At 43.4% G+C, this 22,385-nt stretch overlaps 1 protein-coding gene across 2 annotated transcripts in view; it reads right to left on the bottom strand.

Moving 5' to 3' along the window:
- SSBP4 (single stranded DNA binding protein 4) overlaps positions 1–22,385 on the bottom strand; it is a 444,236-nt gene that overhangs the window by 58,395 nt on the left and 363,456 nt on the right. Inside the window, exon 6 of one of the 2 annotated variants that reach the window (XM_069215621.1) lies at positions 9,994–10,077. The exons of the other annotated variant lie outside the window; for it this stretch is intronic. Coding sequence (XP_069071722.1) covers positions 9,994–10,077 — 84 coding nt within the window. The remainder of the gene's footprint in view (positions 1–9,993; positions 10,078–22,385) is intronic. 2 annotated transcript variants of the gene reach the window in all.

Genomic DNA, 22,385 nt, shown 5'->3' with positions numbered 1-22,385 from the left:
TTCCAAATGGGAGTCTGTGCCTCTCTAGAGGTCCAGGATGATTTAAGGATTACAAATTTGTTTTACAAAGACTATCCACCTTTCTATGTCCCAAAACCTTCTCAACAAGTGTGTGAGAACCCAAAGTAGATATGATATGAGATGTTGAAGATTAACTCATCGCGACACTCTCCCGGAACCCACCCGTGGACACCACCGACACTGCCACAGCTGCCCGCAACTTCAGGCAATAGATCGACACCTGTGCCAATGCTCTTGCCCCGATCAAGAATCCCTCCAACAGACACACCGACAAAAGGGCCTTCTGGTTTACCCATGACCTCCTCGAATCTAAGCAAACCTGCTGTAGACTTGAAAGAAAGTGGCACCAAGATCAGACACTGGACAACCACACAGCCTTCAAAAACGCTATCCACATACACCACCAACTCATCCGAACTGCCAAGAGAACCGCCTTCAAAGACTGAATCAACAACGCACACAGCCACAAGGAACTCTTCAACATCATGAAGGAATTTCTCCAATGCCAATGACATCTCGCCATCTCAAGACCTCTGCGACTCTCTAGTCTCCTACTTCCACCGCAAGATTGCAGACATCCACAACAGCTTCAGCACCCAGACCCCCCGGCAACCACCAACACCACATATTCACCTCCGACCAACCTCCTGCTCTCCTGGACCCCCGTCAGCGATGACAACACCATCGAAATCATGAAAACCATCCATTCTGGCTCACCATCTGACCCTTGCCCTCACCACATCCTCAACAAAGCAAGCTCCGTCATCGCACCCCAAATACAGAAGATCATCAACAGCTCCTTAGAGTCTGCCACCTTCCAGGAGAGCTGGAAACACGCTGAGATCAACGTCCTCCTCAAAAAACCCAAGGCGGACCCAAAGGACCTCAAGAACTTCCGGCCTATCTCCCTGCTCCCCTTCCCGGCAAAAGTAATTGAGAAGGCTGTCAACAGACAACTAACCTGCTTCCTCGAGGAGAACTGCACCCTGGACCCTTCCCAATCTGGATTCCGCAGAAACCACAGTACCGAAACTGCCCTCATCGCCGCCACTGAGGACATCAGAACTATACTGTACAATGGCAAAACCACGGGCCTCATCCTCCTGGACCTCTCGGGCGTGCTCAACACCGTCTACCACCACACCCTACGCTCAGGCCTCAGCAATGCAGGAATCCGTGACAGAGCTCTGGACTGGGTCACCTCCTTTCTCATCGGCAGGACACAGAGAGTCTGCCTCCCCCATTCCGCTCGGAGGCCACCAACCGCAACAATAAAATTGCAAGCAGGTAAGTAAATGATGAACCAAGTCGGAGGTTGAGAGAGTTGGGGGGGGAAAAAGGAAAGCAAGAAAATAAATCACATAATCTGAATACATTGGCAGATCTGTGCACTGACTGGCGTCATGGCCAAGGGAAGTTGCTTTGAATATATATGTGGAAAAAAGAATGGGACTGGTTACTCATTTCACTGAAACTGAATAAAAATCAGGGCTAACAAGGGTTTGTTAAGGGAATAGCTCTCGCTTGTTTTAGATCTATGTCTGTAGCTGTGTCGTACCTAGATGCACCAACATAAACCACTTACTGGGGCAACAGAATACTGGTCAGGTTGCATGTTGTGTCAAGCACAGGATTCTAGTTCCTAAGTTCTAGGCCACGCCTACAATTATAAGCCACTCCCCCCTTTTACACCCCCACCTCCATTTTGTTCTGACTAATTCATAACATCCATAATGGAGCTGGAAGAAAGACTACACAAGCACAAACTCTTTACTGCCCTATGGTAAGCGATATTTTGCAGGCCTCTTGCTTGTCATGGGCATAGGGGGAATATTTATAACTGATGCCCTGGTGCCCGCTTCTTGTGGTGCCTTGAGCAGCTGCCTACTACTGCCTCGATCTAGATGTGAATAAGGGCCTTATACATGAGTACCGCACATCACACATATTGAAAATCAATCTAATGAGTTATAAGTGAATTTAATTACTAATTTGATCCATAATTCATTCACTTTTCATATATTTGTCATGTCAATATCCCGCCTTTTTGCACTTCAGAGCACTTTGCATAACTCACTACCGCCTGGTAATTACACTCCATTTTTAATTTTTTTTTTTTACATGTGTAGATCGCCAACATATGCCGTTAATGTACTTCTCTTGTATACAACCAAATCAAGCGAATACATAGAAACAAGGCGCACAATCAACTCCGCTAAATGATCCATTGAGTTACAAAAAGCCCTCTGAATGGCCAATTAGCAGCAATAATGATGTGTGCACAGTGTGTTTGTGCTGCTGGTGTGATTTCAGAAGTCCCTGCCAACTGGAGCGGGGCCAGGTACTCCTGCGGTGATTATGGGATATCATTCCACCCTCCGCCACCGCCGAAAAGGTATTGAGTTATAAAGGCACGTAATCGAGCAGCCCTTTGACAGCGTACTCACCGTACTGCTGTCATTCAAGGGTTCGCCATTCTTTGTGCTGTTACAATTGTAACCACAAAACAATGGACGGACAGACATGAGGTTGAGCTAATAGAACATAAAAACCACTCAGACATGGCTGCCAAAAGCTGTACGATGGAAACAACTATACCGTTTAATGGAGCATCTGTGTAGCGAGCTTCTATAATTAAAGTAACCAATGGTGTTCGGACACTGGGATCAAAACGAATGAACTGTCAGCAAATGAAACAAAACCGCCCGAGCACCCAGTAGGAAGGACCGTGATCTGTTAATATCACACTAACCAGTGATATATAGCTCTTGGATCTGAGAAGTAAAACACCCACTAAACTGTCAGCACCTGGATCCTTGATACAACAAATGTACTATGAATGCTGAAATATGAGAACAACTGCAACAAATGAACTGTCAGCAAGGAAAACAACAACACTACAGCAACCAATGAACTCTCACCCCTGTGGTGCAGTAGAACAATCAATCAACAGTACTAAAATCTCATAATACCACAACAAACAAAACAGCATCAACTCAGAAGTGCCAAATCCACAACAGCCAATGACCTGTAATCACCAGAATCAGGAATACTAGACCATCCAATGAACTGTTCAAGGATCAACAGGATCAAGAACAATGGTACAACCTATGCAATATAAGCTCTGGGATCTGAGAACCACAGGAACCAATGACCTGTTAGCACTAAAATCAAAAACCCTCTGACCTCCAATGAAGAGTCAGCACCAGCATTAGGAAGACCACGGTGACCAATGAACTCTGTGGAGCTGATAATACAGTGAATCATCGACTATTAGCACTAGGATGAAGACATTACATCAACTGGCTGTCAGCAATGGGATGAAGGACCTCCAGCAATCGATACAGTGGCTGGATCAACCAGATCTGGTACATCAGCGTAAGCACAGGTACAACACAGAACTAGAGGAAATAACCAACCGTTAGCACACCAAGCTGATAAAATACTGCAACCAATCCGCTACCAGCAGGGAATACGAATTCGAGATAGACCAGTAAACTGGGAGAACTACAATCAAAGAGTGATAACAGCCAATGGGCAGCCAGCACTGATTCAAAAAGAACTACACGGACCAATGAACTATAAGCAACTTGACCATAGAGCAGGAACAACCCATACACGTTGAGCACTGAAATCGGAGCAAACTACCCTGGCTACTAAAATGTTACCACTGGGATCAAAAAGGACTATTGCAGCTAATGAACTGCAAAGACTGCGGAGCCACACCAACCAATAAACTGCTGGTCCTAAGGGAGTGTGATCTGCAAGAACTAATGACCATCACACTCCTATAAGGGAGAATTGCAGCAGCAACTGAACTGCATCACTGCGACTGACAACAACAAATGAGCTGACAGTAATGTGACCCGGCTGAACAACTACAGTACCATATAGGACTCCAAAAGTTCCATCCTGTGATGAAGAAGTGGTGTTGTCAGCCCCAGGAGGTGCTGCTGTCTTATGTGCATAAAATTGTGGTCTTCCATTCCTCAAAAGGGCCATAAAGTGCTCTAAAACTTAAATGTACTCCCCTAATTTGCAGGATAAGCGAAAAGGTGCATTCAACTTCCAGAGTAGTGATATCACCGATGACATCATTGTTGAGGTCCTAATTTGTGCCATTGATGTCATTGGTTCTATTGTCTATAAAGCCCACTGAGATGCCACGAATGAGACCATCAGTCAATATCGGGAGACCTTACGTTGGGAAGCCATCTTCACTGGCCTTTATACTGGTAAGTAGGAGAAAACTAGTGTTTCCAACCCAGGATTATCTCACTTATGGCCTTGTGGGCTGTATCACCAGAACCCTAAGATATCAACATGTGGCCACAATCCATAGGCGCTATGCATTCCATTTTGTAATAGTTCTTGTTTCATACCTTGACCAACCTTGCAAAATTCACACGAAACAAATGGTCTCTTGACAGCTACACTAAGAGTCGTGCTTCTTACCATGTTAAGGGAAGTCGTTTTCGCAGCCTTAGTTGGGTGAAAGCCCACGTTTGCCCAGTTAAGATATTTACTTAGAAGCTACACAAAGTTATCTGTGGCTTGCACTTTATCGACTGAATCCATCTTAAACGCTTCTGCAGCTCTGACAAACTTTGACTATGTGGTGAGGTGAGGAAGCAGCCTGTCGGTCCTCCACCACTGGGGCGCTCAGTTAGATTACGCTCCAGTATATGGAAAGTCCACCATCGATACATGGTAACCAGAGCGAAGATGTGAAGCACTGCCAGACAGCTAAGCAACTAGGACTTCTGGAAAGCCCCACATAACATGCAGACCAGCACCCATTGTGCCAACGTGCAGCCTTGTACTGTGACAGCATAAAAAGCTAGTCCAGGCTTGAAACAAAAAACATGTCTGCATCTCAATATCCAAAATCTGTCAGAGGAGAAGAGCGTTAGAAAACTGGGAAAACACAACATAAAAATATCAGCTGGTTTTAATGATAAGTTCAGTTGTCCGATTGTTCTTTTGAAGATGGCAACCATAGACACAGACTGAAGAGCTTTATTTGGGGCAAGAGTTTCAAAGGATGACTTCACTTTGGGTTTTTGATATCCACAGAGATTTTAAATATATTAAATCTATATTTTTGTAAAGGGTAGCACACAATGGTTATGGACCTTTCCCTGCTGCCTACATCATAGGATGGCTAGCCGGTTCTAGCCTGGACCCCAATGACTTTACAGAGTTATTTCCATAATGATGGGGGGGCATGCTGGGGCATCGCCCTGCCTCTATCCCACCCACACAGGTCCTCTCTACGTTTCAGAGCTATTCTAATAATCAATTCTGCACCTTGGCTACTGGACCTATCCCACGAGTAAATTTGGTTGCAGGCTCTGCTATTTGCTAGCCGTACAGATGTGGCACCAACATTTCTAGTTTAGCACTAAGATGTTTGCTTTGTGACCAGAATATCACACTCTCATTTAGTATCAGAGCATCTCATTTGATACTTGGGATGCTCAATGATGCTTGGGTCTCTCTTGCACCCAGTACACCTCGCCTGATATCAGTCTATCTCATTCCACACTAGGCCATTTCACTTCATGTGTCATGTAGTCCCAGAAGTTCGTATTTGGTATCCACATATATGATTTAGTAATAGGAAATATGTGGTCAGAGTTGGTCTGATCTCCTGCAAGCATATCAGAATTGCGTCCATGATGTCTCAATCGTTCTGGTCTGTATGACGGGTGGATACCATATACGAGTTGGTCGCAGGTGATCTTAATTCGCTCTATTACACAGAAATCTTTGGCACATATTTTATCTACTCAGCATATAAACTGAGGCTTCAATAAGTAGCCAAATGTTGGAAACTTTAACAGGATTTGAGTAATAGTAACAAGATACTGAATTGGAGAAAATGACTGGTAAATTTGTACCAGGGCATCTGACTGTGTAACAAGAAGCTGGAGCGGGTACCAAATTGTGTAAAATGGTGCCATGATTTTTAAATGGGTACCATATAGTGTTATTCTGTGTGCTCCATGTCTGGTGCTAAGATGTCTCGCTCGGTGCCGGAAGGGTCTTGTTGTGTACCTTAACTGGTTGTCACAGTGACTCCCTACATTATATGTTTCATATCGATATCAAGAAGTGCGCCCTAACAGCGGTCAGTGTGATTTTGTGATTGGAAGAATTATTTGGTGATGGGGGTGTTATTTCATACCCGGGTCTCCTCTTTTTGTATCAGAATCTATATCTTTGTAAGAAGGCGAGCTGCTGGGACGCCAAGTGGGGGTACCCAAACTTTCTTCCATGGCCCTGCTAATGGCGCATAACACCCCACCTGTCATTGAGGTTTACTAATCCGATAACACTATATGATGAATACACGATATCTGAACCTCAAGTTGTACAAGTGCTGAACTCTCGTGAAGAGTATTTCACTATAATTCACTATTTCTAGGTGCCCTTTTATCAGCATGTGAATATTCCCTTTCATTCGTGTCAGTCTGCCTGCTAGCAATCTAATAAAATGCACAATTGCTAATATAAAAAGCCCTTGTACTGTCATGAGTACCCCAAGCAGGAGTAAGTTACATCTCAACAGTACTTTACCCATCAAGGCTCAGAGTGACGCATTCTGCCACAGGACTGCCAGCTCTCAGGATAAGTCTGTGGTTAAAAGCCCTAGGCGTTACCTAGATCTCACTAGTAGGGCACCGTTCCAGGCTCACAGCGACTCACTCCACCCCAGCCCGGCTCTTCGCGGCACCTGCCTGTGGTCAAACCCAGCAGCGGCTCCTCCGTAATGGCAGAGGAGCATCAAATAACTGGCTCAGAGCCAGCAGCTGAAAAATAAAATAATATATTATTGTTTTATTTTTCAGCTGCTGGCTGAGCCAGCGTGTGCAGGAGGGGTGGGGCCGAGCCACAAGTGGGGGGGAGGAAGAGTGGTTTGGAGTCACTGGAGTGCACTTAAAAGTGTGCATGTCAGTTTGGCCGGCTGACATAGGCCGTCCAATAGATATGTGCACTTAGGTTTCTCCAACCCAGCTGTGTTGCACAGTCGGGGGAGTAACAGCACAGACTCCCATGCACTGTCTGAGCAGCAACCCAAGCCGCTCAGACCAGTCCTGGTGCTGCTCTCATGCTGGTATAGCATGAGAGCAACACCAGGATTGTGTGTAGGGGGGGGTAGCCTGTGCTGGTGTCCCAAGGACTGCTGGGACACCATGAGGAGCAGGAGAGAAGAGGAGCGAGGTGGCCGACAGCAGGACAGTTACTTTTTTTCATTATTATTTCCCTGATCCACTGTCCCCCCCACCCCCAAACCCACTTGAGATTTGCGGCAGCCACCACTGGTCAAACCTCTCGATTCCAATACAGACTAACACATCTGTGATTATCTGAAGCAAGAACAACTGCCACAAAAAATGGAGACGGCCCGGAGCAGTTTGCTGCCTTCTAAACTTTTGCCGCGCACGGGCCTCGGCGAGCGCTGAATAATGGATGAGCGAAGCAGTCTGTTCTGAGAACCTGGGGTGGGTCTGAATGCCTGCACTTGCTCCGGTACTCCCATGATACAACAGGTAGTCGATACATGTTTAATATTGCATTATTTTCCTTTCACCGCCGAGTGCTGCACCAGAAGCACAAACAGATTTGGATGAATTATTTACCAGTGCCTTTCTTTTTTCCAGTACAGATTTGGATATAGGTTTGTGCGTGGTGTTGTAAGTCTGGGACAGGGTCAAGACTGATTTGCATATGGCTGGGTCCAAACTGGGGTGGCATGGTGGGCAAAAGAACAATGGATTAAACCCAGATCTGTGACTGGGGGTGAGTGTTTGCATTGTTCAGCACTCCTTCCAGCATCCTTTTGTGTTGCGTAAGTCTGGTCCTACCTGGGGTCAGACGCTCCTTTTAGCTTTTGCTTTGGCCGGCTGGGTCTCATGTCAGGTGGTAGGCTGGCGACAGGACGATGGGTTGGAATGCTGCCCCGAGCGACTGCCAGTGGTCAGACTCATTGCAAGCTTCCTCTCATCACCTTTTGTGTTTGGGATCTATTGACCAGATGTCCGGTCCATGTACCCGAGTCATTTCTGTTGTCTACATTTCTATGGGAATTTCTTCATGCAAATCAAAAGCATTCATTTCTATCCCGCCTGTGACAATTAATTTTTTTTATCCTTGAGAAGCAAGACCAGTGTCAGTCACTAATTTGGTGGCATTAGAAATTGTGTCCCTTGGTACTCCTGCTGACACCTTAATGGAAACACCATCTGAGTGAGGACTGGATTAAAGATTACAGCCCCCAACAGATCAGAGCGGGCCTGCAGCATCTCCCAATCAGACGTTTATAAATTCATCGAGTCTAGAGTATTTCAAGAGTTATTTTTTAACAGTCATTTCCTAAGCACTAATTGTACATTTGTCAATGTCCTTATTAAAAAGATCATTACAGAAATAAACAATGGGCCAAAATAAATAATGCCCGAAATGACAGCAGTGAAGGGGCTCAGCTTGCAAACACATTATAAGACATTTAACATAAAAATTTGATAGACCTCGACATGCCGGGAATAATAGCATTTAGGTAACATAATGAGTAAACCACAGGCTGGTGCATGGCTGAACAAAGGACTCTGAAAACTTATTAAACCAAATGAAGAAAAGTAGAGATGTGCTGAACCACATATTGTTAGCAGCCAGTCAGGTAGTGCTTTTTCAACAAAGTAAACCAAATATTTATCAATAAAATAACCTCTAAAGTTAACATTCATTTTACATTTAAATGCTTCAGCTTCCAAATTACTGACCATTTTTAAAGTCATTTTCAAAGGAATGTTCATCTTTGGCTTTTGAATTGCACATAGTTTATTCCTTAGTTTACCCTCAAATCCCTTACACTTGATGATGGCAAGTTTCAGACTTTCCCAAGACATCACCCATAACCTGCGGTGTCTTTTCCAATTCTTTTCTCTTCCTGGGCTCACTGACCGCTGACCACGCGAGTTGGCTCAGACAAATCTGGATAGAGCTACAATGGTGCATTTTAGAGGGTAAATTCAAATCGCTTGGCAGCGCAGTCTGCGTACCATACTTTAAATACTAATGGACACAGGGATCATTTGCATCATTCATTTAACTGAATATTCCTTTACTAAACCCTTACGTCCCACATTTGTTAATTTTACAATAGAATGCATTCTTTGGGGTGACTGACCGCACAATATGCTGATCAGGGGATATATATTTTTCATTACAAAAGCAACAATGATGCTCCTTGCTATTAAGTTTTTAACATCTAGATTTCATAATCAAAAACTGTTTCCATCTATCAAATAATCAAAATATCTTTTCGTCTATTTATTTTTTAACTTTTTATAAGAAGTTTCCTCTTTTATGTTTTCGTTTACTTTGTGGACAGCCTGTAACATTTTAAACAGGAAATGACATAGCGGTTGAGAGGAAGTTCAGTGCGCACCGGTATTACAGCACAAGGTCCACAGTGAAAGCGTGCACTGTCTTTCTCCTATCAAACTGTAAATGAAACATGTGCTGTGACTTGTTGGCTACTGTAAAGTATGTATAGGTTCCACTTCCACCTCCTCCTGCTATGTCACTTCCTGTTTTGGAGCCTGGAGGCAGTTTATTAAATAGGAAACTAAACCAGACTCTACATTTTTATCTTTAAAAAACATTGAAATTAACAATTATAGAGAACAGCATTAGAGAGATAAATAAACCAAACTTAAAATGCACTACAGGGTTTTTGATTGGGAAATTCATCTGATGTAAAAATATAAGTGGTGAGCAACAGCATTTTTGTTTTGTTAAAAAAAAGCTTGAATCCTTTAGGAACAGTCACAAATCATTCGAAACAACTTTGATGAATCTACAACTTGTTGCGCGCGTGCAGGCGGCCCTGGGGCTGTACGCTACATCCCCATGGAAACCAGCCTCTTGTAAGGGCTTTCAAGCTGCCACGTTGGAAGTCCTTACCTGACTGTGAGGGCCCATCATGGGGTTGTTGGGGTTGTGTGGAGGAGGCTGTGCGTGAGGTGATGGCTGAGAGCCTGGCGGTCCCTTCAAGAGAAACAAGATAAAAGAGGCAACGGTTACTTTTTAGGAAAGGGGAGTGGTTGCTCAGTTGGCCAGCGGTGCATTGGCCCTTCAGTTTCAGCCATGTGCACGTGTTCTTAACAATGTTGCAAGGCAGTGTGAATTTCTTTGGCATGTGGTTGGATGGTTGTACTGGAAGATGGTGTATCTACGGTATGGCAGCCACAGGGGTCAAGCTCTTTACGCTCATGTGCCCCTGTGCATCAACCCATTCCCAAGCGGGTCTGCCAATGGGGTACAGATACATCCACTGCCATGACCATTCAACCACTAGTAAGTTCATTCGGGGCCAGCTAACACCTCAGTGTGTTTCGATTAATAGCAACGGGTGAGGTGAAAAGATACAACTCATGAGATGTGACATTACTGACTAGATTCCTAATTAGACGTCCTAGTCCTGCATGATGCTCGTGACACAGAAAAGGTCACCTGTGAACTCAAATTGGTCCTTTTCAGGTGTGAGTAACACCCGCTCGGCTCCCTCTGTGCATGCTGGTACTTGTGGTTCTGCATTTGTAAAGAGAAATTAATTTCTACATGCACCAAAAATGGAAGGAACATGCCAGGCCTGGGAGAATTGTCAACAACTGATCTGGGGCAACTGGAGATCCCTGGGCTTTGTGCTTACTCACAAATTCATAAGATCTACATTCAATCAGCCATCTTCCACTGACTGCTTCATGGCTTTGCCAGGCCTGAAACCACATGTCGTCAATATGTTCACAACCTTTTAGCAGAAGGGTTACCTTTTTTTCCTTTATACGTGCAAACTGTGTTACAATGTTTTGGTCGGAAATCTAGTCACCCTCTTCCATACATGTATATTACTCCAGACACAAGGGAAAAAATAAAGGCACAAATCCGCTACAGATTCCTGAATGCAACTTAAATACAAGCATAGTAGTCACTCGAAACAAAGCTCCAGGTGGATAAAACCCTGCACTGAACACGTCTATAAAGAAATTCAGACAAAATGCAAGGAGCGTGGGTGAAAAATAAATAGCATGTTTAGCAGAAAAGGCAACAATGGCATATAAATTCATCATTAGAGCTGGAAAATGCTACTTTGAAGTTTATGGATTACTATTTCTACAGGGCTGGAAAGCACTTTGTATGCATGTCCCATTTTGTAAGGCAAGGAAATAAGGCCCAAGGAGACAAAACGCCACCGCAAACATTCTGTAGTGGAAACACTGGAATTACAATTGAAGCTTCCGCTCATTCCACATCTGACTACTTTTCCACGAGAAGACCTCACCGGCCTAAGAGACTGGAAGGCAGAACATTAAATCTGAGGCCGCTGTGCAAGAGCCTGCAGAATCTGATTAGCTGTGCAACTGGCATTGCTACTGAAGCAGTCTCTGCTAATGGGACCAGTGGTAATCATCTCGAAAGCCACAAGGAAGAGGATCTGAACAGCCACTGATCGACACGTTTCGGTCCACGTACGGTAGAGCACAGGGAAGCAGGCAAGTGCATTATTTGTAAAGCACTATATTTAGAAGAGCCCTGTACTCCTTTCATTTCATAATGAAGCGCCTTCTAAAGACATGGTTAATATGTTAAACCATGAAACCAAAGGAAACTCACGCCAAGCACCTTACTAAAAAACTCTACCAGCACCCAGCCTCAAACAATTTCAACTTTGTTAATTTTTACTTTCACAAATGGTCATCCACTGATGTCTTTTAAAGCTGATGATGTGTATTAAAATTTGAAATGGCTGTCTGTAAAGTAGCCATTAAAACACAGCCTTGAGGGATAAAAACCCTTGACTGGACACTTCTTGCAAGTTAACTATTAACCAATATTCCAGAGAACTTTGAAACACTAGATCAGAGGTCTTCAATCTGGGGGTCGCGACCCCCAGGGGGGCCGTGGAGTCCTGGAAAGGGGGTCCCACATTCCCACAGCAATCCTCAAAATGCCTCAGATGAACTTTGAGTCTCCTGTGCTGTGAAAGCTGCACAGACAGCTAAGGAGGCCTTCCCAGGGCGTCTGCTTCCTGAATGAAATGCAAATGTGCTCTACGAGCTCATCTGCAAATGTAAAGGGTTTTATCTTTATCCTTTTTGTAGTGGCCTATCTTATACTGTGTGTAGTGCAAATATAAAATAATGCCTCACATATCCGCAGTGCTTTCTGTCACAGACTGTGACCTCATGGCACTAAAAATACACAAGTCACTTTTCTCAATTGCACTAACCAAGATTTAGTTCTGTCGCTCTCTGGTTACACGCAGACCTCTGCAGTGCATTAACTAATAGAGGTTTCATAATGCACTACAGTGCATTTAACAATGAGTAACAACTTTTTTAAATGTATTTTTCATTTAAGCTGGCTGTTATTTTATATGTAGCTACCTGACAGTGAAAGACCTAAAAAAAACGTTGAGAATATTTTGCGTTTATTTATGGAGGCTTGCGCTGCTGGAGCATCACCTTTTTTTTTTATGCTCCATCATCACAAGCCTCTCAGTCATACCTATGAGTTGACGCAAAGCCTTCCTGAGTGGCTTTGAATGGCGTTGTAGATATGGAGAAAGGCAAAACAGCTGCATTGCCTAACTTTGCGTCGAAGAGGCGTTCCATGGGAGTAGTGGTGGGTGTTCCCATGCAACACGCATGGATTTTGACACTGCCCCAGATTTACAAAATCACGTAAACTGGAGCAGTGCCAAAACCTTACGCCTCCCCAGAGCAGGCGTACTGAGGAAAAATTTTTTCATTTCTCCTTGTTTTTTCCTCTTTCCATGCGTGTTGCTATCTGCCACACATATAGAAAGAGGTACAATGCCTCTCTGGATTGTTTTTGTGCCGGAAGGTGCCACTTCCGGCACAAATACAATCCTGCCTATATTGGCGCCAGGCAACAATTGTGCGCCAGCGCGGGGGGAAAGGACAGAAATGCACTGTATTTCATAAATATGGTGCATTCCTGCCCTTTTGTATTGGCGTGGGGCAGTGTAGCAAGAACACTTGTGGGACTGTCCTATGCCAAATCCTCATAAATGAGTACCTTTGTTTTTAGTCACACCCTTGACAACGCCCCCACACTCACTGACCTTTGGTTTGCTAAACACTGTTTAATATTATTTCCTCACAGTAAAAATGATTTGCTGTGGGAAATGGGGACGTTTATTATTGTTGTTGATGATGAAATTTTTATCAGAAGGGGGTCCTTACACCTAAAAAAATTTAAAAGGGGGTCCCGGCATGAAAAAGTTTGAAGACCTCTGCACTAGATACTCAAAATATCCCAAAATATGTTGCAGTGACAACACAGGGAGCAGGACAGAGGAGATTCTATGCAAGGTAAGGCCTTCCCACAAACCGCAACTGACAGTCACTGTGGCCTCGCTGTGGCCTGCTGAAGGCCATTAGTTGGTGCAGTTGTGAAACGGTGCTTCGGAGACCCCCGCCATTCTGCAGAGCGCTATACAGATGGGTAAATGATCAAAGATACAAAAAATAACCGACTAGTGAGCACAAACTTTGAAAATCAGTTTCAGAAAAACAACTTGCAATAGTTAGCATGAACACTGAGCAGGCGCAGAAGCAATACACAATGGGAAGAGTCCACAAACCAAAGGCATGCAAGAGGAGTTATCTGCCCCACTGGTTCTTTCGTCCACCGCCGGCACCTTCAATCAGTTGATCCCTCTGGTGTGATTTCACGAGGACCTCCTGGAGTAACAGCGTGCAATGCAGCGAGGGGAAATACACTATGTTCCTCTGCATTGGCATGAGAATGACTTCATAGCTAGTAAGAGACAGGAAAACTTGTATTTCCTCGTCCCATGTGTTATTCCTCATCCCGCTCACCCAAACTAGGAATTTCATGCTCGTGGGAGGGAATTCTGGTAAGAAATGGTCCAGAGTATTTCTGTGTCCCCGTTACCATGCAAACCCGAACCTGGGCCTCTATAATAAGGTGGCAAACCAATGCGCTCCATAGATCTTTGAGAACTGCAGCTGATGCATTGTCAATAAAAAAATTAGGGCCAAAGCAGGGAATTCGCTTGATGAGGATCCCTGCAGGTGCACCTTCCCGCCCCCCTCCCCACCCCAGGCCAACAGAAGCAGAAAAGTGGCACAACGGATGGTGTTTATTTAATAATCATGTGCGCGCAGCTTTGCAGTCGCTGTCTGGGAATAATGGGCGACATACGGCAGGCCAGGGTTTGCAATACTGCGCCGGCTCCCGCTTGGGAGGCTCCCAGCCAATCAGCTCACGGGCAAGGAATGGTGGTAAATGATGCAATTAATAAAATCATTTTCTATCCAGCTAAGGGGATAACTATTTGGCTCAGCGGTGCTCCCCATCCGACATCCTGCATCTCGCCGGTTGATACTTCACAGAAGGCTGCGCTTATGAAAAGAAACACTGGGGGGCACTGTCTACACGAGAATCAATTACGCCAAGGCTGTGTGGTTCATTTTTATTCGGAAACTGTAGACTGCAACAAGTGAAACTTTTTTTATTTTCTCTTCGCTCTTTTCTTTCTTTCATTTTTTTTTTACCTGCAAGAGCACATTGTGAATCGGCTAGAAGACATGAGCAGATTTTAAAAACTGGAAACCGGCTGAAAGTTGGAGATTCTTTTCCACTTTGCAGCTAAGGAAAAAACAACTCGGGTTTTAAAATCTGGAAGGTATCAAATCTGAACCCAAGTTAACAAAGTAGAAGCGTCACATTTGGAGAGAAAAAAACACTATATTGGATTCAAAACCAAACCAAACTGGGAAGAAACCCCAGTTGATCGGTTATGAAATGGTTTGCTTTGGATCTGGTGGCTCGGAGGTCGGAAAATTCGAATTAATTTAATTAGCATTCACCCTGCCTCTCCTTTTTACTGTCATTGCTAATATAATGTCCAAAAGCATAGGCACTGCACCTGGGTGCAAAAAAAACACTTGTACCTGGCCAACTAGGATTTCACCTGGATGTGTCTTCAGACTAACACACAAGTAGGTCAGAGTAGTTTTAATCAGCATTTAAAGTAAGGCAGTGCAAATAAACTTGTTGTCTCCCCCTTTTTTCTAGAGCGCAAACCAAGCCTGGGCATATATGAGGAGTTTCGAGTTCAGACACAACACTGCACAAGACACAAGAAATTAGAACCAGATAACTATACTGTTGGCTTCAGCATAAGACCACTGGCAATGTTAGAAGCTGCCTTGAGGCACCACCACAGCCAGCCACAGGAGGGCGCCAGGCTGCAACAAATGGCCTCAACAAAGGACACGTTCCAAGGGGAAACGGCGGTGTGCAGATGGTGGGCTAAGAAAACACCAGAACTAGTTGGGTGAGTGGGGAAGCTGAACTGCCCGAAAAAGGGTATGGCCAACAACAAATCCACCTCAATTTGACAACCTTTTGCACCCAGACGTGCCAGTAACCAAAATTCAGTGATTCTCAGCCAGGGCCACTGGAATTATGCAATTTTATGGGCGTGGCGTTTATCACACAAACATGAATGCACAACATTTGCTGCATAAACAATCAACTGCTGCACATAATCTGCAGATTTTAACAATAAGAAATTGTTTCTAGCTCAAAAGGATCTAACATTACAAAAAAAAGTGGAATCTCGTGTTCCTATGCACAAAAAGGCCTTTCACAAAGGTTGACTGGTCATCTTTCAGCAGCTTATTGTTACATTTGGGTACTAAATTGGCACTAATAATCCTAGATAGTGTTACCAGGTGGAATAATTACAAAATAATGAAGTAATGAAGTGACAAAATGTGCCGCATTACACCGCATAATTTGCCTTTTCTTGCCCCATAATTTCATCAACTCTGCCACATGGTATGGCCCTCCTCTACTGCATTATTCCAGAGGTCCTGACTGGCTCCTACACAAGCCCCACCAGTATAAAGGTCATTTCATTCCACCATCTTATGTCAACAAAAATATAATGGCAGCGTTTCTGTATGAAATGTTCTCTACCAATTTTCAGACATACATTAACATAAGCACTACATTTTCCTTTCCAGAGAAGTTTGAGAACAACTTCTGCAATCGATCTCCCATCAGTGCTCTCACACATTCTTTTTTGTTTCACTTTGCTCTGTTTACTTTTAGGAGAAAGTTTTCTGTTCAGCTTTGCTTCAGGTCTACTAAATAAAGTTTTTTTTCCTGTATACCTAGCAATATTACAGCATTCAACTCAATGCAATGTACTATAAAATTTCACTTTCAGCTCCAGTTTTACATTTAGAGAATTTAATAAGTGTATTTAAAAGAAAAATCAAATAAATTCAAGAGGTTGCTTCTAGCCACCTTTCCCGCTCCCCTGCTCACATGTTTAATCCAAATTTATCAAAGTGATGGTGGCTAAGGTCCTAATTCATGTTGATGCCTTGACCACCAAAAGCCAGCTCTGGTCTAGCCAGGTCCATTTACACACCAAGTTTTCAGAATAACCACAGAGTACGTAAATCATTTCCAAATAAGATTAAGTTCATGTAAATTTACTTAATGTGGATGTCTTGAGTAGCTGAAATGGAAAAGACTTGTGTACACTATTGTCTAAACCCTCAGGATGACAACTTCACAATTCTCTTGTATTGACAGCAGTGATAAACCACAAATGGCACAAGAGTGCAAAATGCTGTGCAAATAGGCGACAATAGATGGGAACCAAATTTCCATAAATTTAACACAGCTGATTGGTATGGATAGTTCAGTGAATCGCCATTTCAATCCATACTTTAAAAAAAACTTTCTTGTTGCTCATTTTCACAAGTCACATTAGGTGGGACTTGCCAATAGAACCTACATGAGCAGCAGAGACCAAGAAAAACTATAATTCAACTTTTGAGATCTTTCACTCATGATGCAAAAGACGGAAGAACTGCAGCAGCGGCCGACGCGTACCTCAAGGGGAGGGGGTGTTGGGATGGAGACGAGGTAAAAATAAAAAAGCACTTACCTTGTCTCCGTCCTTGCCGCCTTGCGTGCCTCTTCTGCTGGTGTCCCAGCATTCTCTGCTGGGGCACCAGCACAGGCTCCCCAGCAATCCTGGTGCTGCTTTCATGCAAAACAAGCATGAAAGCAGTGCCAGGATTGGTCTGCCGCTCAGACACAGCCCTGGGGTCTGTGCAGTTTCTCCAGCCCGGCTGTGTTGGAGAAACCTAAGGGCGCTTGTGTGTTTGACTGGCCTCAGACAGCCAGCCAAACACACATGCGCACTTAGGTGCACTCTCTCCTCCTCCCACCTCCCACCTCCCGAGGCCCAGCCCCGCCCCTCCCTGCACTGCTGGCCGAGCCAGAAGCAGAAAAATAAAACAAAAGTAAGCTATTGTTTTATTATTCTGCTTCTGGCACAGCCAGAGGGGCGACGATCCCACGCCATAGCAAAGGAGCCGCCCCTGTAGAATTGGCTTATATTTCTTCCGGACCAATGCCCTGGATCAGTTCATCGAGCAGGTACACAGTGACCAGTACAGGATGCAATATTAGAATGTATGGTGCACAGCACCTCTCGCGACCACTGACGTACAAATGACAACCTTCTCATCACCCACAACTGGTGCCAAAAACATGCGGGTCCGACAACTTATTGACTGGAACTCGACAGCGGAAAGTTAATCGATCAGAATGTGGCAAGATAACTTCTGATTATAACATAGCTCCCGATTTTCTAATAGCGCTCGGATATAAATTATCATTTTTTTTTTGTTTAATATAGAGAAATACAGAATCCTAATTAATTTAAATTACCCAAACACCCTAATTTACTGCAGTTCTCAGTGGATAATGATCCCCCATTCGAGGTATAATGATGGCAGCACAGGGGATCAGCGGGCAAGCCAAGGGAAACGCATACTGCTTGGGCTGGGCGTGTCAACATTCAAAGATACATGACCGCATGAGATAGGAACTACTTGCAGCAGATGCAGTCACATGGGGACGGTGACTATGAAACTTAGTTTAGATTTTATTTCCCTACTTCCAGATGGAGCCACCCAGCTCCAAAGAACGGCAATATCGGTCGTAGACAGAATATTGATGGACAAAATATTGAAAGGCCAGTAGATTTTGTATACTTAACTCCACTTAGATGTACCTTGGGCTATGTACCTACATCTACGACTATATATTACACACACACACACACACACACATTTATAGATATAAAGATTTTCAAGGTACGTAGGTGTGGAGTTACATTTCGTAAATCTATACTTCCTCAATATGCACTTACATTTCAATATTTTGTCTCTAGATATTTTGGCCCCAGATATTATGATATCGTAATATTCTTATGCACAATATTCGAAGGTACATTGTACCTATATCTATATATATATTTACATATATATATACACATATACACACACATATTTATAGATATTAAGATTTTCAAGGTGCGTAGGTGTGGAGTTATGTTTCGTAAATCTATACTTCCTCAATATGCACTTACATTTGATATTTTGTCCCTAGATATTTTAGCCCCCGATATGATGATAGCATAATATTGTTATGCACAATATTCAAAGGTACAATTGTGTGTAAGGTTAGTAGTGCTTTGAAGATTACCCTTTGCAAGGCTGGGAGCCAACAGATGCGTGGTTGGTTTACGCGCAGCCACTGTCCGCTTGAATGCATGAGCAGAGAGACGGTTAACGCCTCTCATCGGGGGTGTCTGTATTAGTGCGAGATAAATGATACCACGAATCATACCACAGCAAAATGAGCCAAGTGGCCGATATCAGGACTTTGGCAGTAGAATTGGGTTGACTGATGGACAACACTTCTACCAGATGCCAAATGATCCAAATTCAGAACACGCTGTCACACAGACAATGACATCACTCTTCCCTGTGGAAGGACTCTTTTAAAAAAAAAAAAATTTTGATTGCATGCTATTCTCTTGAGTGTAATCCCCACACTGTGTGCACATTTATGTACACTGCTCATGGCGCCCGATGTGCAAACTTAGATGGAAGGGAGAGGCAGAGCCGGATGACTGGAAACATCTTCACACAGGACAGCCGCTTCCTTCCAATGAAACTGTGTTTTTTTTTTTCAAAATCATTTTGCCAAGGAGTTTTTCAAGCAGACTACTGAGGTAGACAGGCATTTATCCATTTTGCCTTTACTCGTACGGCTTTAGAATAACATATGTGGAAGAAAGAGCCGAGTAAAAGCCAATCAGAAGTGGGCCTTCTTTAAACCGTAGAACTACGCCCATACGCTGGCAGATTAGGGCCGCGCCATGAAAGATTTGTTTGAAGAGGCGGAACCCTGCAGTGGCCCTTGTAAGAGTGAGGGCCTTTCTCAGTGTCATAGTGTGTGGAATGTCACAACCATCCAAAAATTTACCACAAAAGCAAGCAAGAAAAGTTTGTGAAGAATTAATGGTAGGCTGGTCAGTGCAAACTTGTCGGCTTGGCTGACACACATGGGCGTACAGCCTCCCAACTTCATGAGCAAGGAGCTGTGGCTTTTCAAGAGTAGGAACCGTTTTCACCAGCAGGTGAGTATCTGGTCTCGAAGCCACCACGTTGATAAAAAAAAAGGGGATTTGTTTTGGATCAGATAATTCTTGTTAAGTGAAGAACCCAGTATTAGGAAAGCTTTGCAGCGGACAAGTCACGCACAACATCACTCCTTTTGCAACAGATTTAAGGATACAGAATCATTAAAAGAGGAGGGACAATTACCTTTTAAAAACAAAACAATGGCACTTTGCAATGGGTGCAAAAAATGCAATAAGATCAGTGTATTGATCAAGCCCTCAGATTAGTTCTCATTTCACAGAGAGTCAAAGAAAATGGAGTTGGAAAGAGTCCAGTGGTCACATCTAGCTGGTCCAGATCAGTAACTTTTGCAGCTCAGGGCAGCTTGTTTGAAATGAACAAAAAAAATATTAAAATCATTTGCTCTAATATAATTTGCAGGACATTTTCTTGAGCACTTAGACTCAACTAAAACATTTACTACCTAAACATAAAATAATGTTTAACTAACTAGAATCCCATGTTTCTAATACTTATTTTGGGGCTGTAGAATGTATATAGTGTTTCAATTACTTATTGTTAAATTGTAGAATGTATACTGTAAAGCAAACCACTATTTATCATTTAGTATTAAATAAAAATATTTTAAGATAGACATTAACAATCAGAATTTAGAGGAAACTCAGTGCATGGCCATCCTCATCTCCGTGAAAACAATTTTTTTCCTACCACATGTTCGTTTTCAAAAAGCTACCAACAATGCAAACATTAAAATACCTGCTTAAAGTGCATACTAGTCACACAACACCTGGGAAAATCAATTACCCTCACCCGTTTCACTCATTAGTAGCCCAACCCTATGATGGTATTTCTATAATAAAATTAAACTTATCTGCTTCATGTGAAGTAATTTATAACTATTTTCTATGGGAATATATCATTTTCCAACAAATAATTTAGAATGCATACAACTATACTATTCATGTACAATCATAAAAGGTGATGCCTTCTGGTCATCACTACTTAGACTACGGCGGGGCCCCCGCAGACACCCAACTTAAATTACACAACTATATTTACAATACTGAAATATCTCAGTTGTGTCTGTGGCACCATGCCCAGCAGCTGCCTGTTCTACCATGGTTTCTCAAATGTTTCCGATTTCATCCCTTCCAAGTGGGTCAAAACAGGGACCAGTTAATTGGACAACGACTCAATTAGTCCTCCCTTAGTCTATAGATGGACTCATCCATTGCTCAAAGAGGGGACTCTAGCAGTCTATTGCCAGTAGAGCTACTGGGAGTTTATGGCTGATACAAACCTCAGCAGCATCACCATAGACCAAAGAGTGCATTAGGGCTTTGAGGTTAGTGTGAATTCCACTCTCCTAGGTGCTTTTCCCCATCAGAGATACGCAAGGACATTGTGCAACTCTTGCCAATCCTTGCAAGAAGCTATAGTCTTAGTTCTTGAACAAGAGTTGGACCCATGACGCTTGCCCAAGATAGCTGTGCTTCCGATTAACAAATATGTTGGATTTGATCACAGAATCATGACTTTCAGCTAGAGGTACATACATGTTTTATCTTAACCTTTACCCCCCTACAACCAGTTTAGCCTTTATGAGACAAGTTTCCTCTCAACAGAATCACCAACTTAGATTTCAGACCATTCTTTGTACTGACACCCAGAAAAACTGTAGAACATGCCTTCCTCTCCAAGAGATCATCCAACCTTCAAAATAACACAAAATTCTTCAAACAACTCAAACATTCCTCCCAGCATCACTGACCGCCTACTCACCTTGCTTTGGGAAGGTGGCAGGGACACAAAAACCTGAAAATGTATTTACAAAAAAAATGAAAATAATGTAGAATGCGTTCTTAAGAAAAACTGAATTTTTAGAACAAAAGTATCTTAACTTGATCAGAGAATCCAAGTGTGATCTACCTTCTAGTCTCACCCACAAACATTTCATAATTCCCCAGTCTCTCATCTGCATCCTATTACAAGCGGCCTCTGCATTTTTCACACACCCTTCTCTTACATGTCCTCTGCACAGCTCTCACACTACCTCACTTTCACCCGTCTCATACGTATTTTGATTTGCAGTGAGACATCTATTTTCTCCCCCCGCTTCCTTTATGAACAACCCTCTTGGGTCTGCTATGGAAAATAAACTACTCTACTGGGGGATACAACTGGCAACTGGACCAATATTTTCTTTATCAATTTATAGAGTTCTGTTAAGAGCGAAACAGACGCGAGCAGGCGTTGGAGTGATGTGCAGTAACCCGAGACATACATCAGGGGAGGACATCACCCTGTAGAGATGAGTCAGAAGGTAGTTTACAGCTCTTAGTGTAATTTGGAACTTCAATATGCCTTGAACAGAGTCCCTGTGGGATTGCGGATGGAGCTATAGAAATTTGCATAAGGACTGAGGAAGGGAGAAGAGAATGACCTAGTCTACTAATGGTGTCCCCAATGAAGACACAGATGTTAAAGTGAGAAGTAAAGATGTGAATGACTAGTGTGGCGACCACAAGGAGACAGTTTGGTCTACTTGTTGCACAAACTATGTGCCATCTGAACACATTCCAGATCTTGTGAGATTTTATGGTCCTCCATTCGAGCCACAAGTTGGAGAGCAGCAGGGGTTGTCTAGCGGTGATGGGCCCTACTGCAAGAAAGAAAAATGGACCTTCTGCACAGCTTCTGCAAGTGAAATACAACAATAATCAGGCCCTTGTGGGCAAGTCATAGCTAGGATCCTGGACTTGTCTTCAGGAGACTGGA

This window comes from Pleurodeles waltl, chromosome 12, assembly GCF_031143425.1.
Source record: "Pleurodeles waltl isolate 20211129_DDA chromosome 12, aPleWal1.hap1.20221129, whole genome shotgun sequence".
Classification (NCBI taxonomy): Eukaryota; Metazoa; Chordata; class Amphibia; order Caudata; family Salamandridae; genus Pleurodeles; species Pleurodeles waltl.
This window is presented reverse-complemented; position numbering and strand designations above follow the sequence as displayed.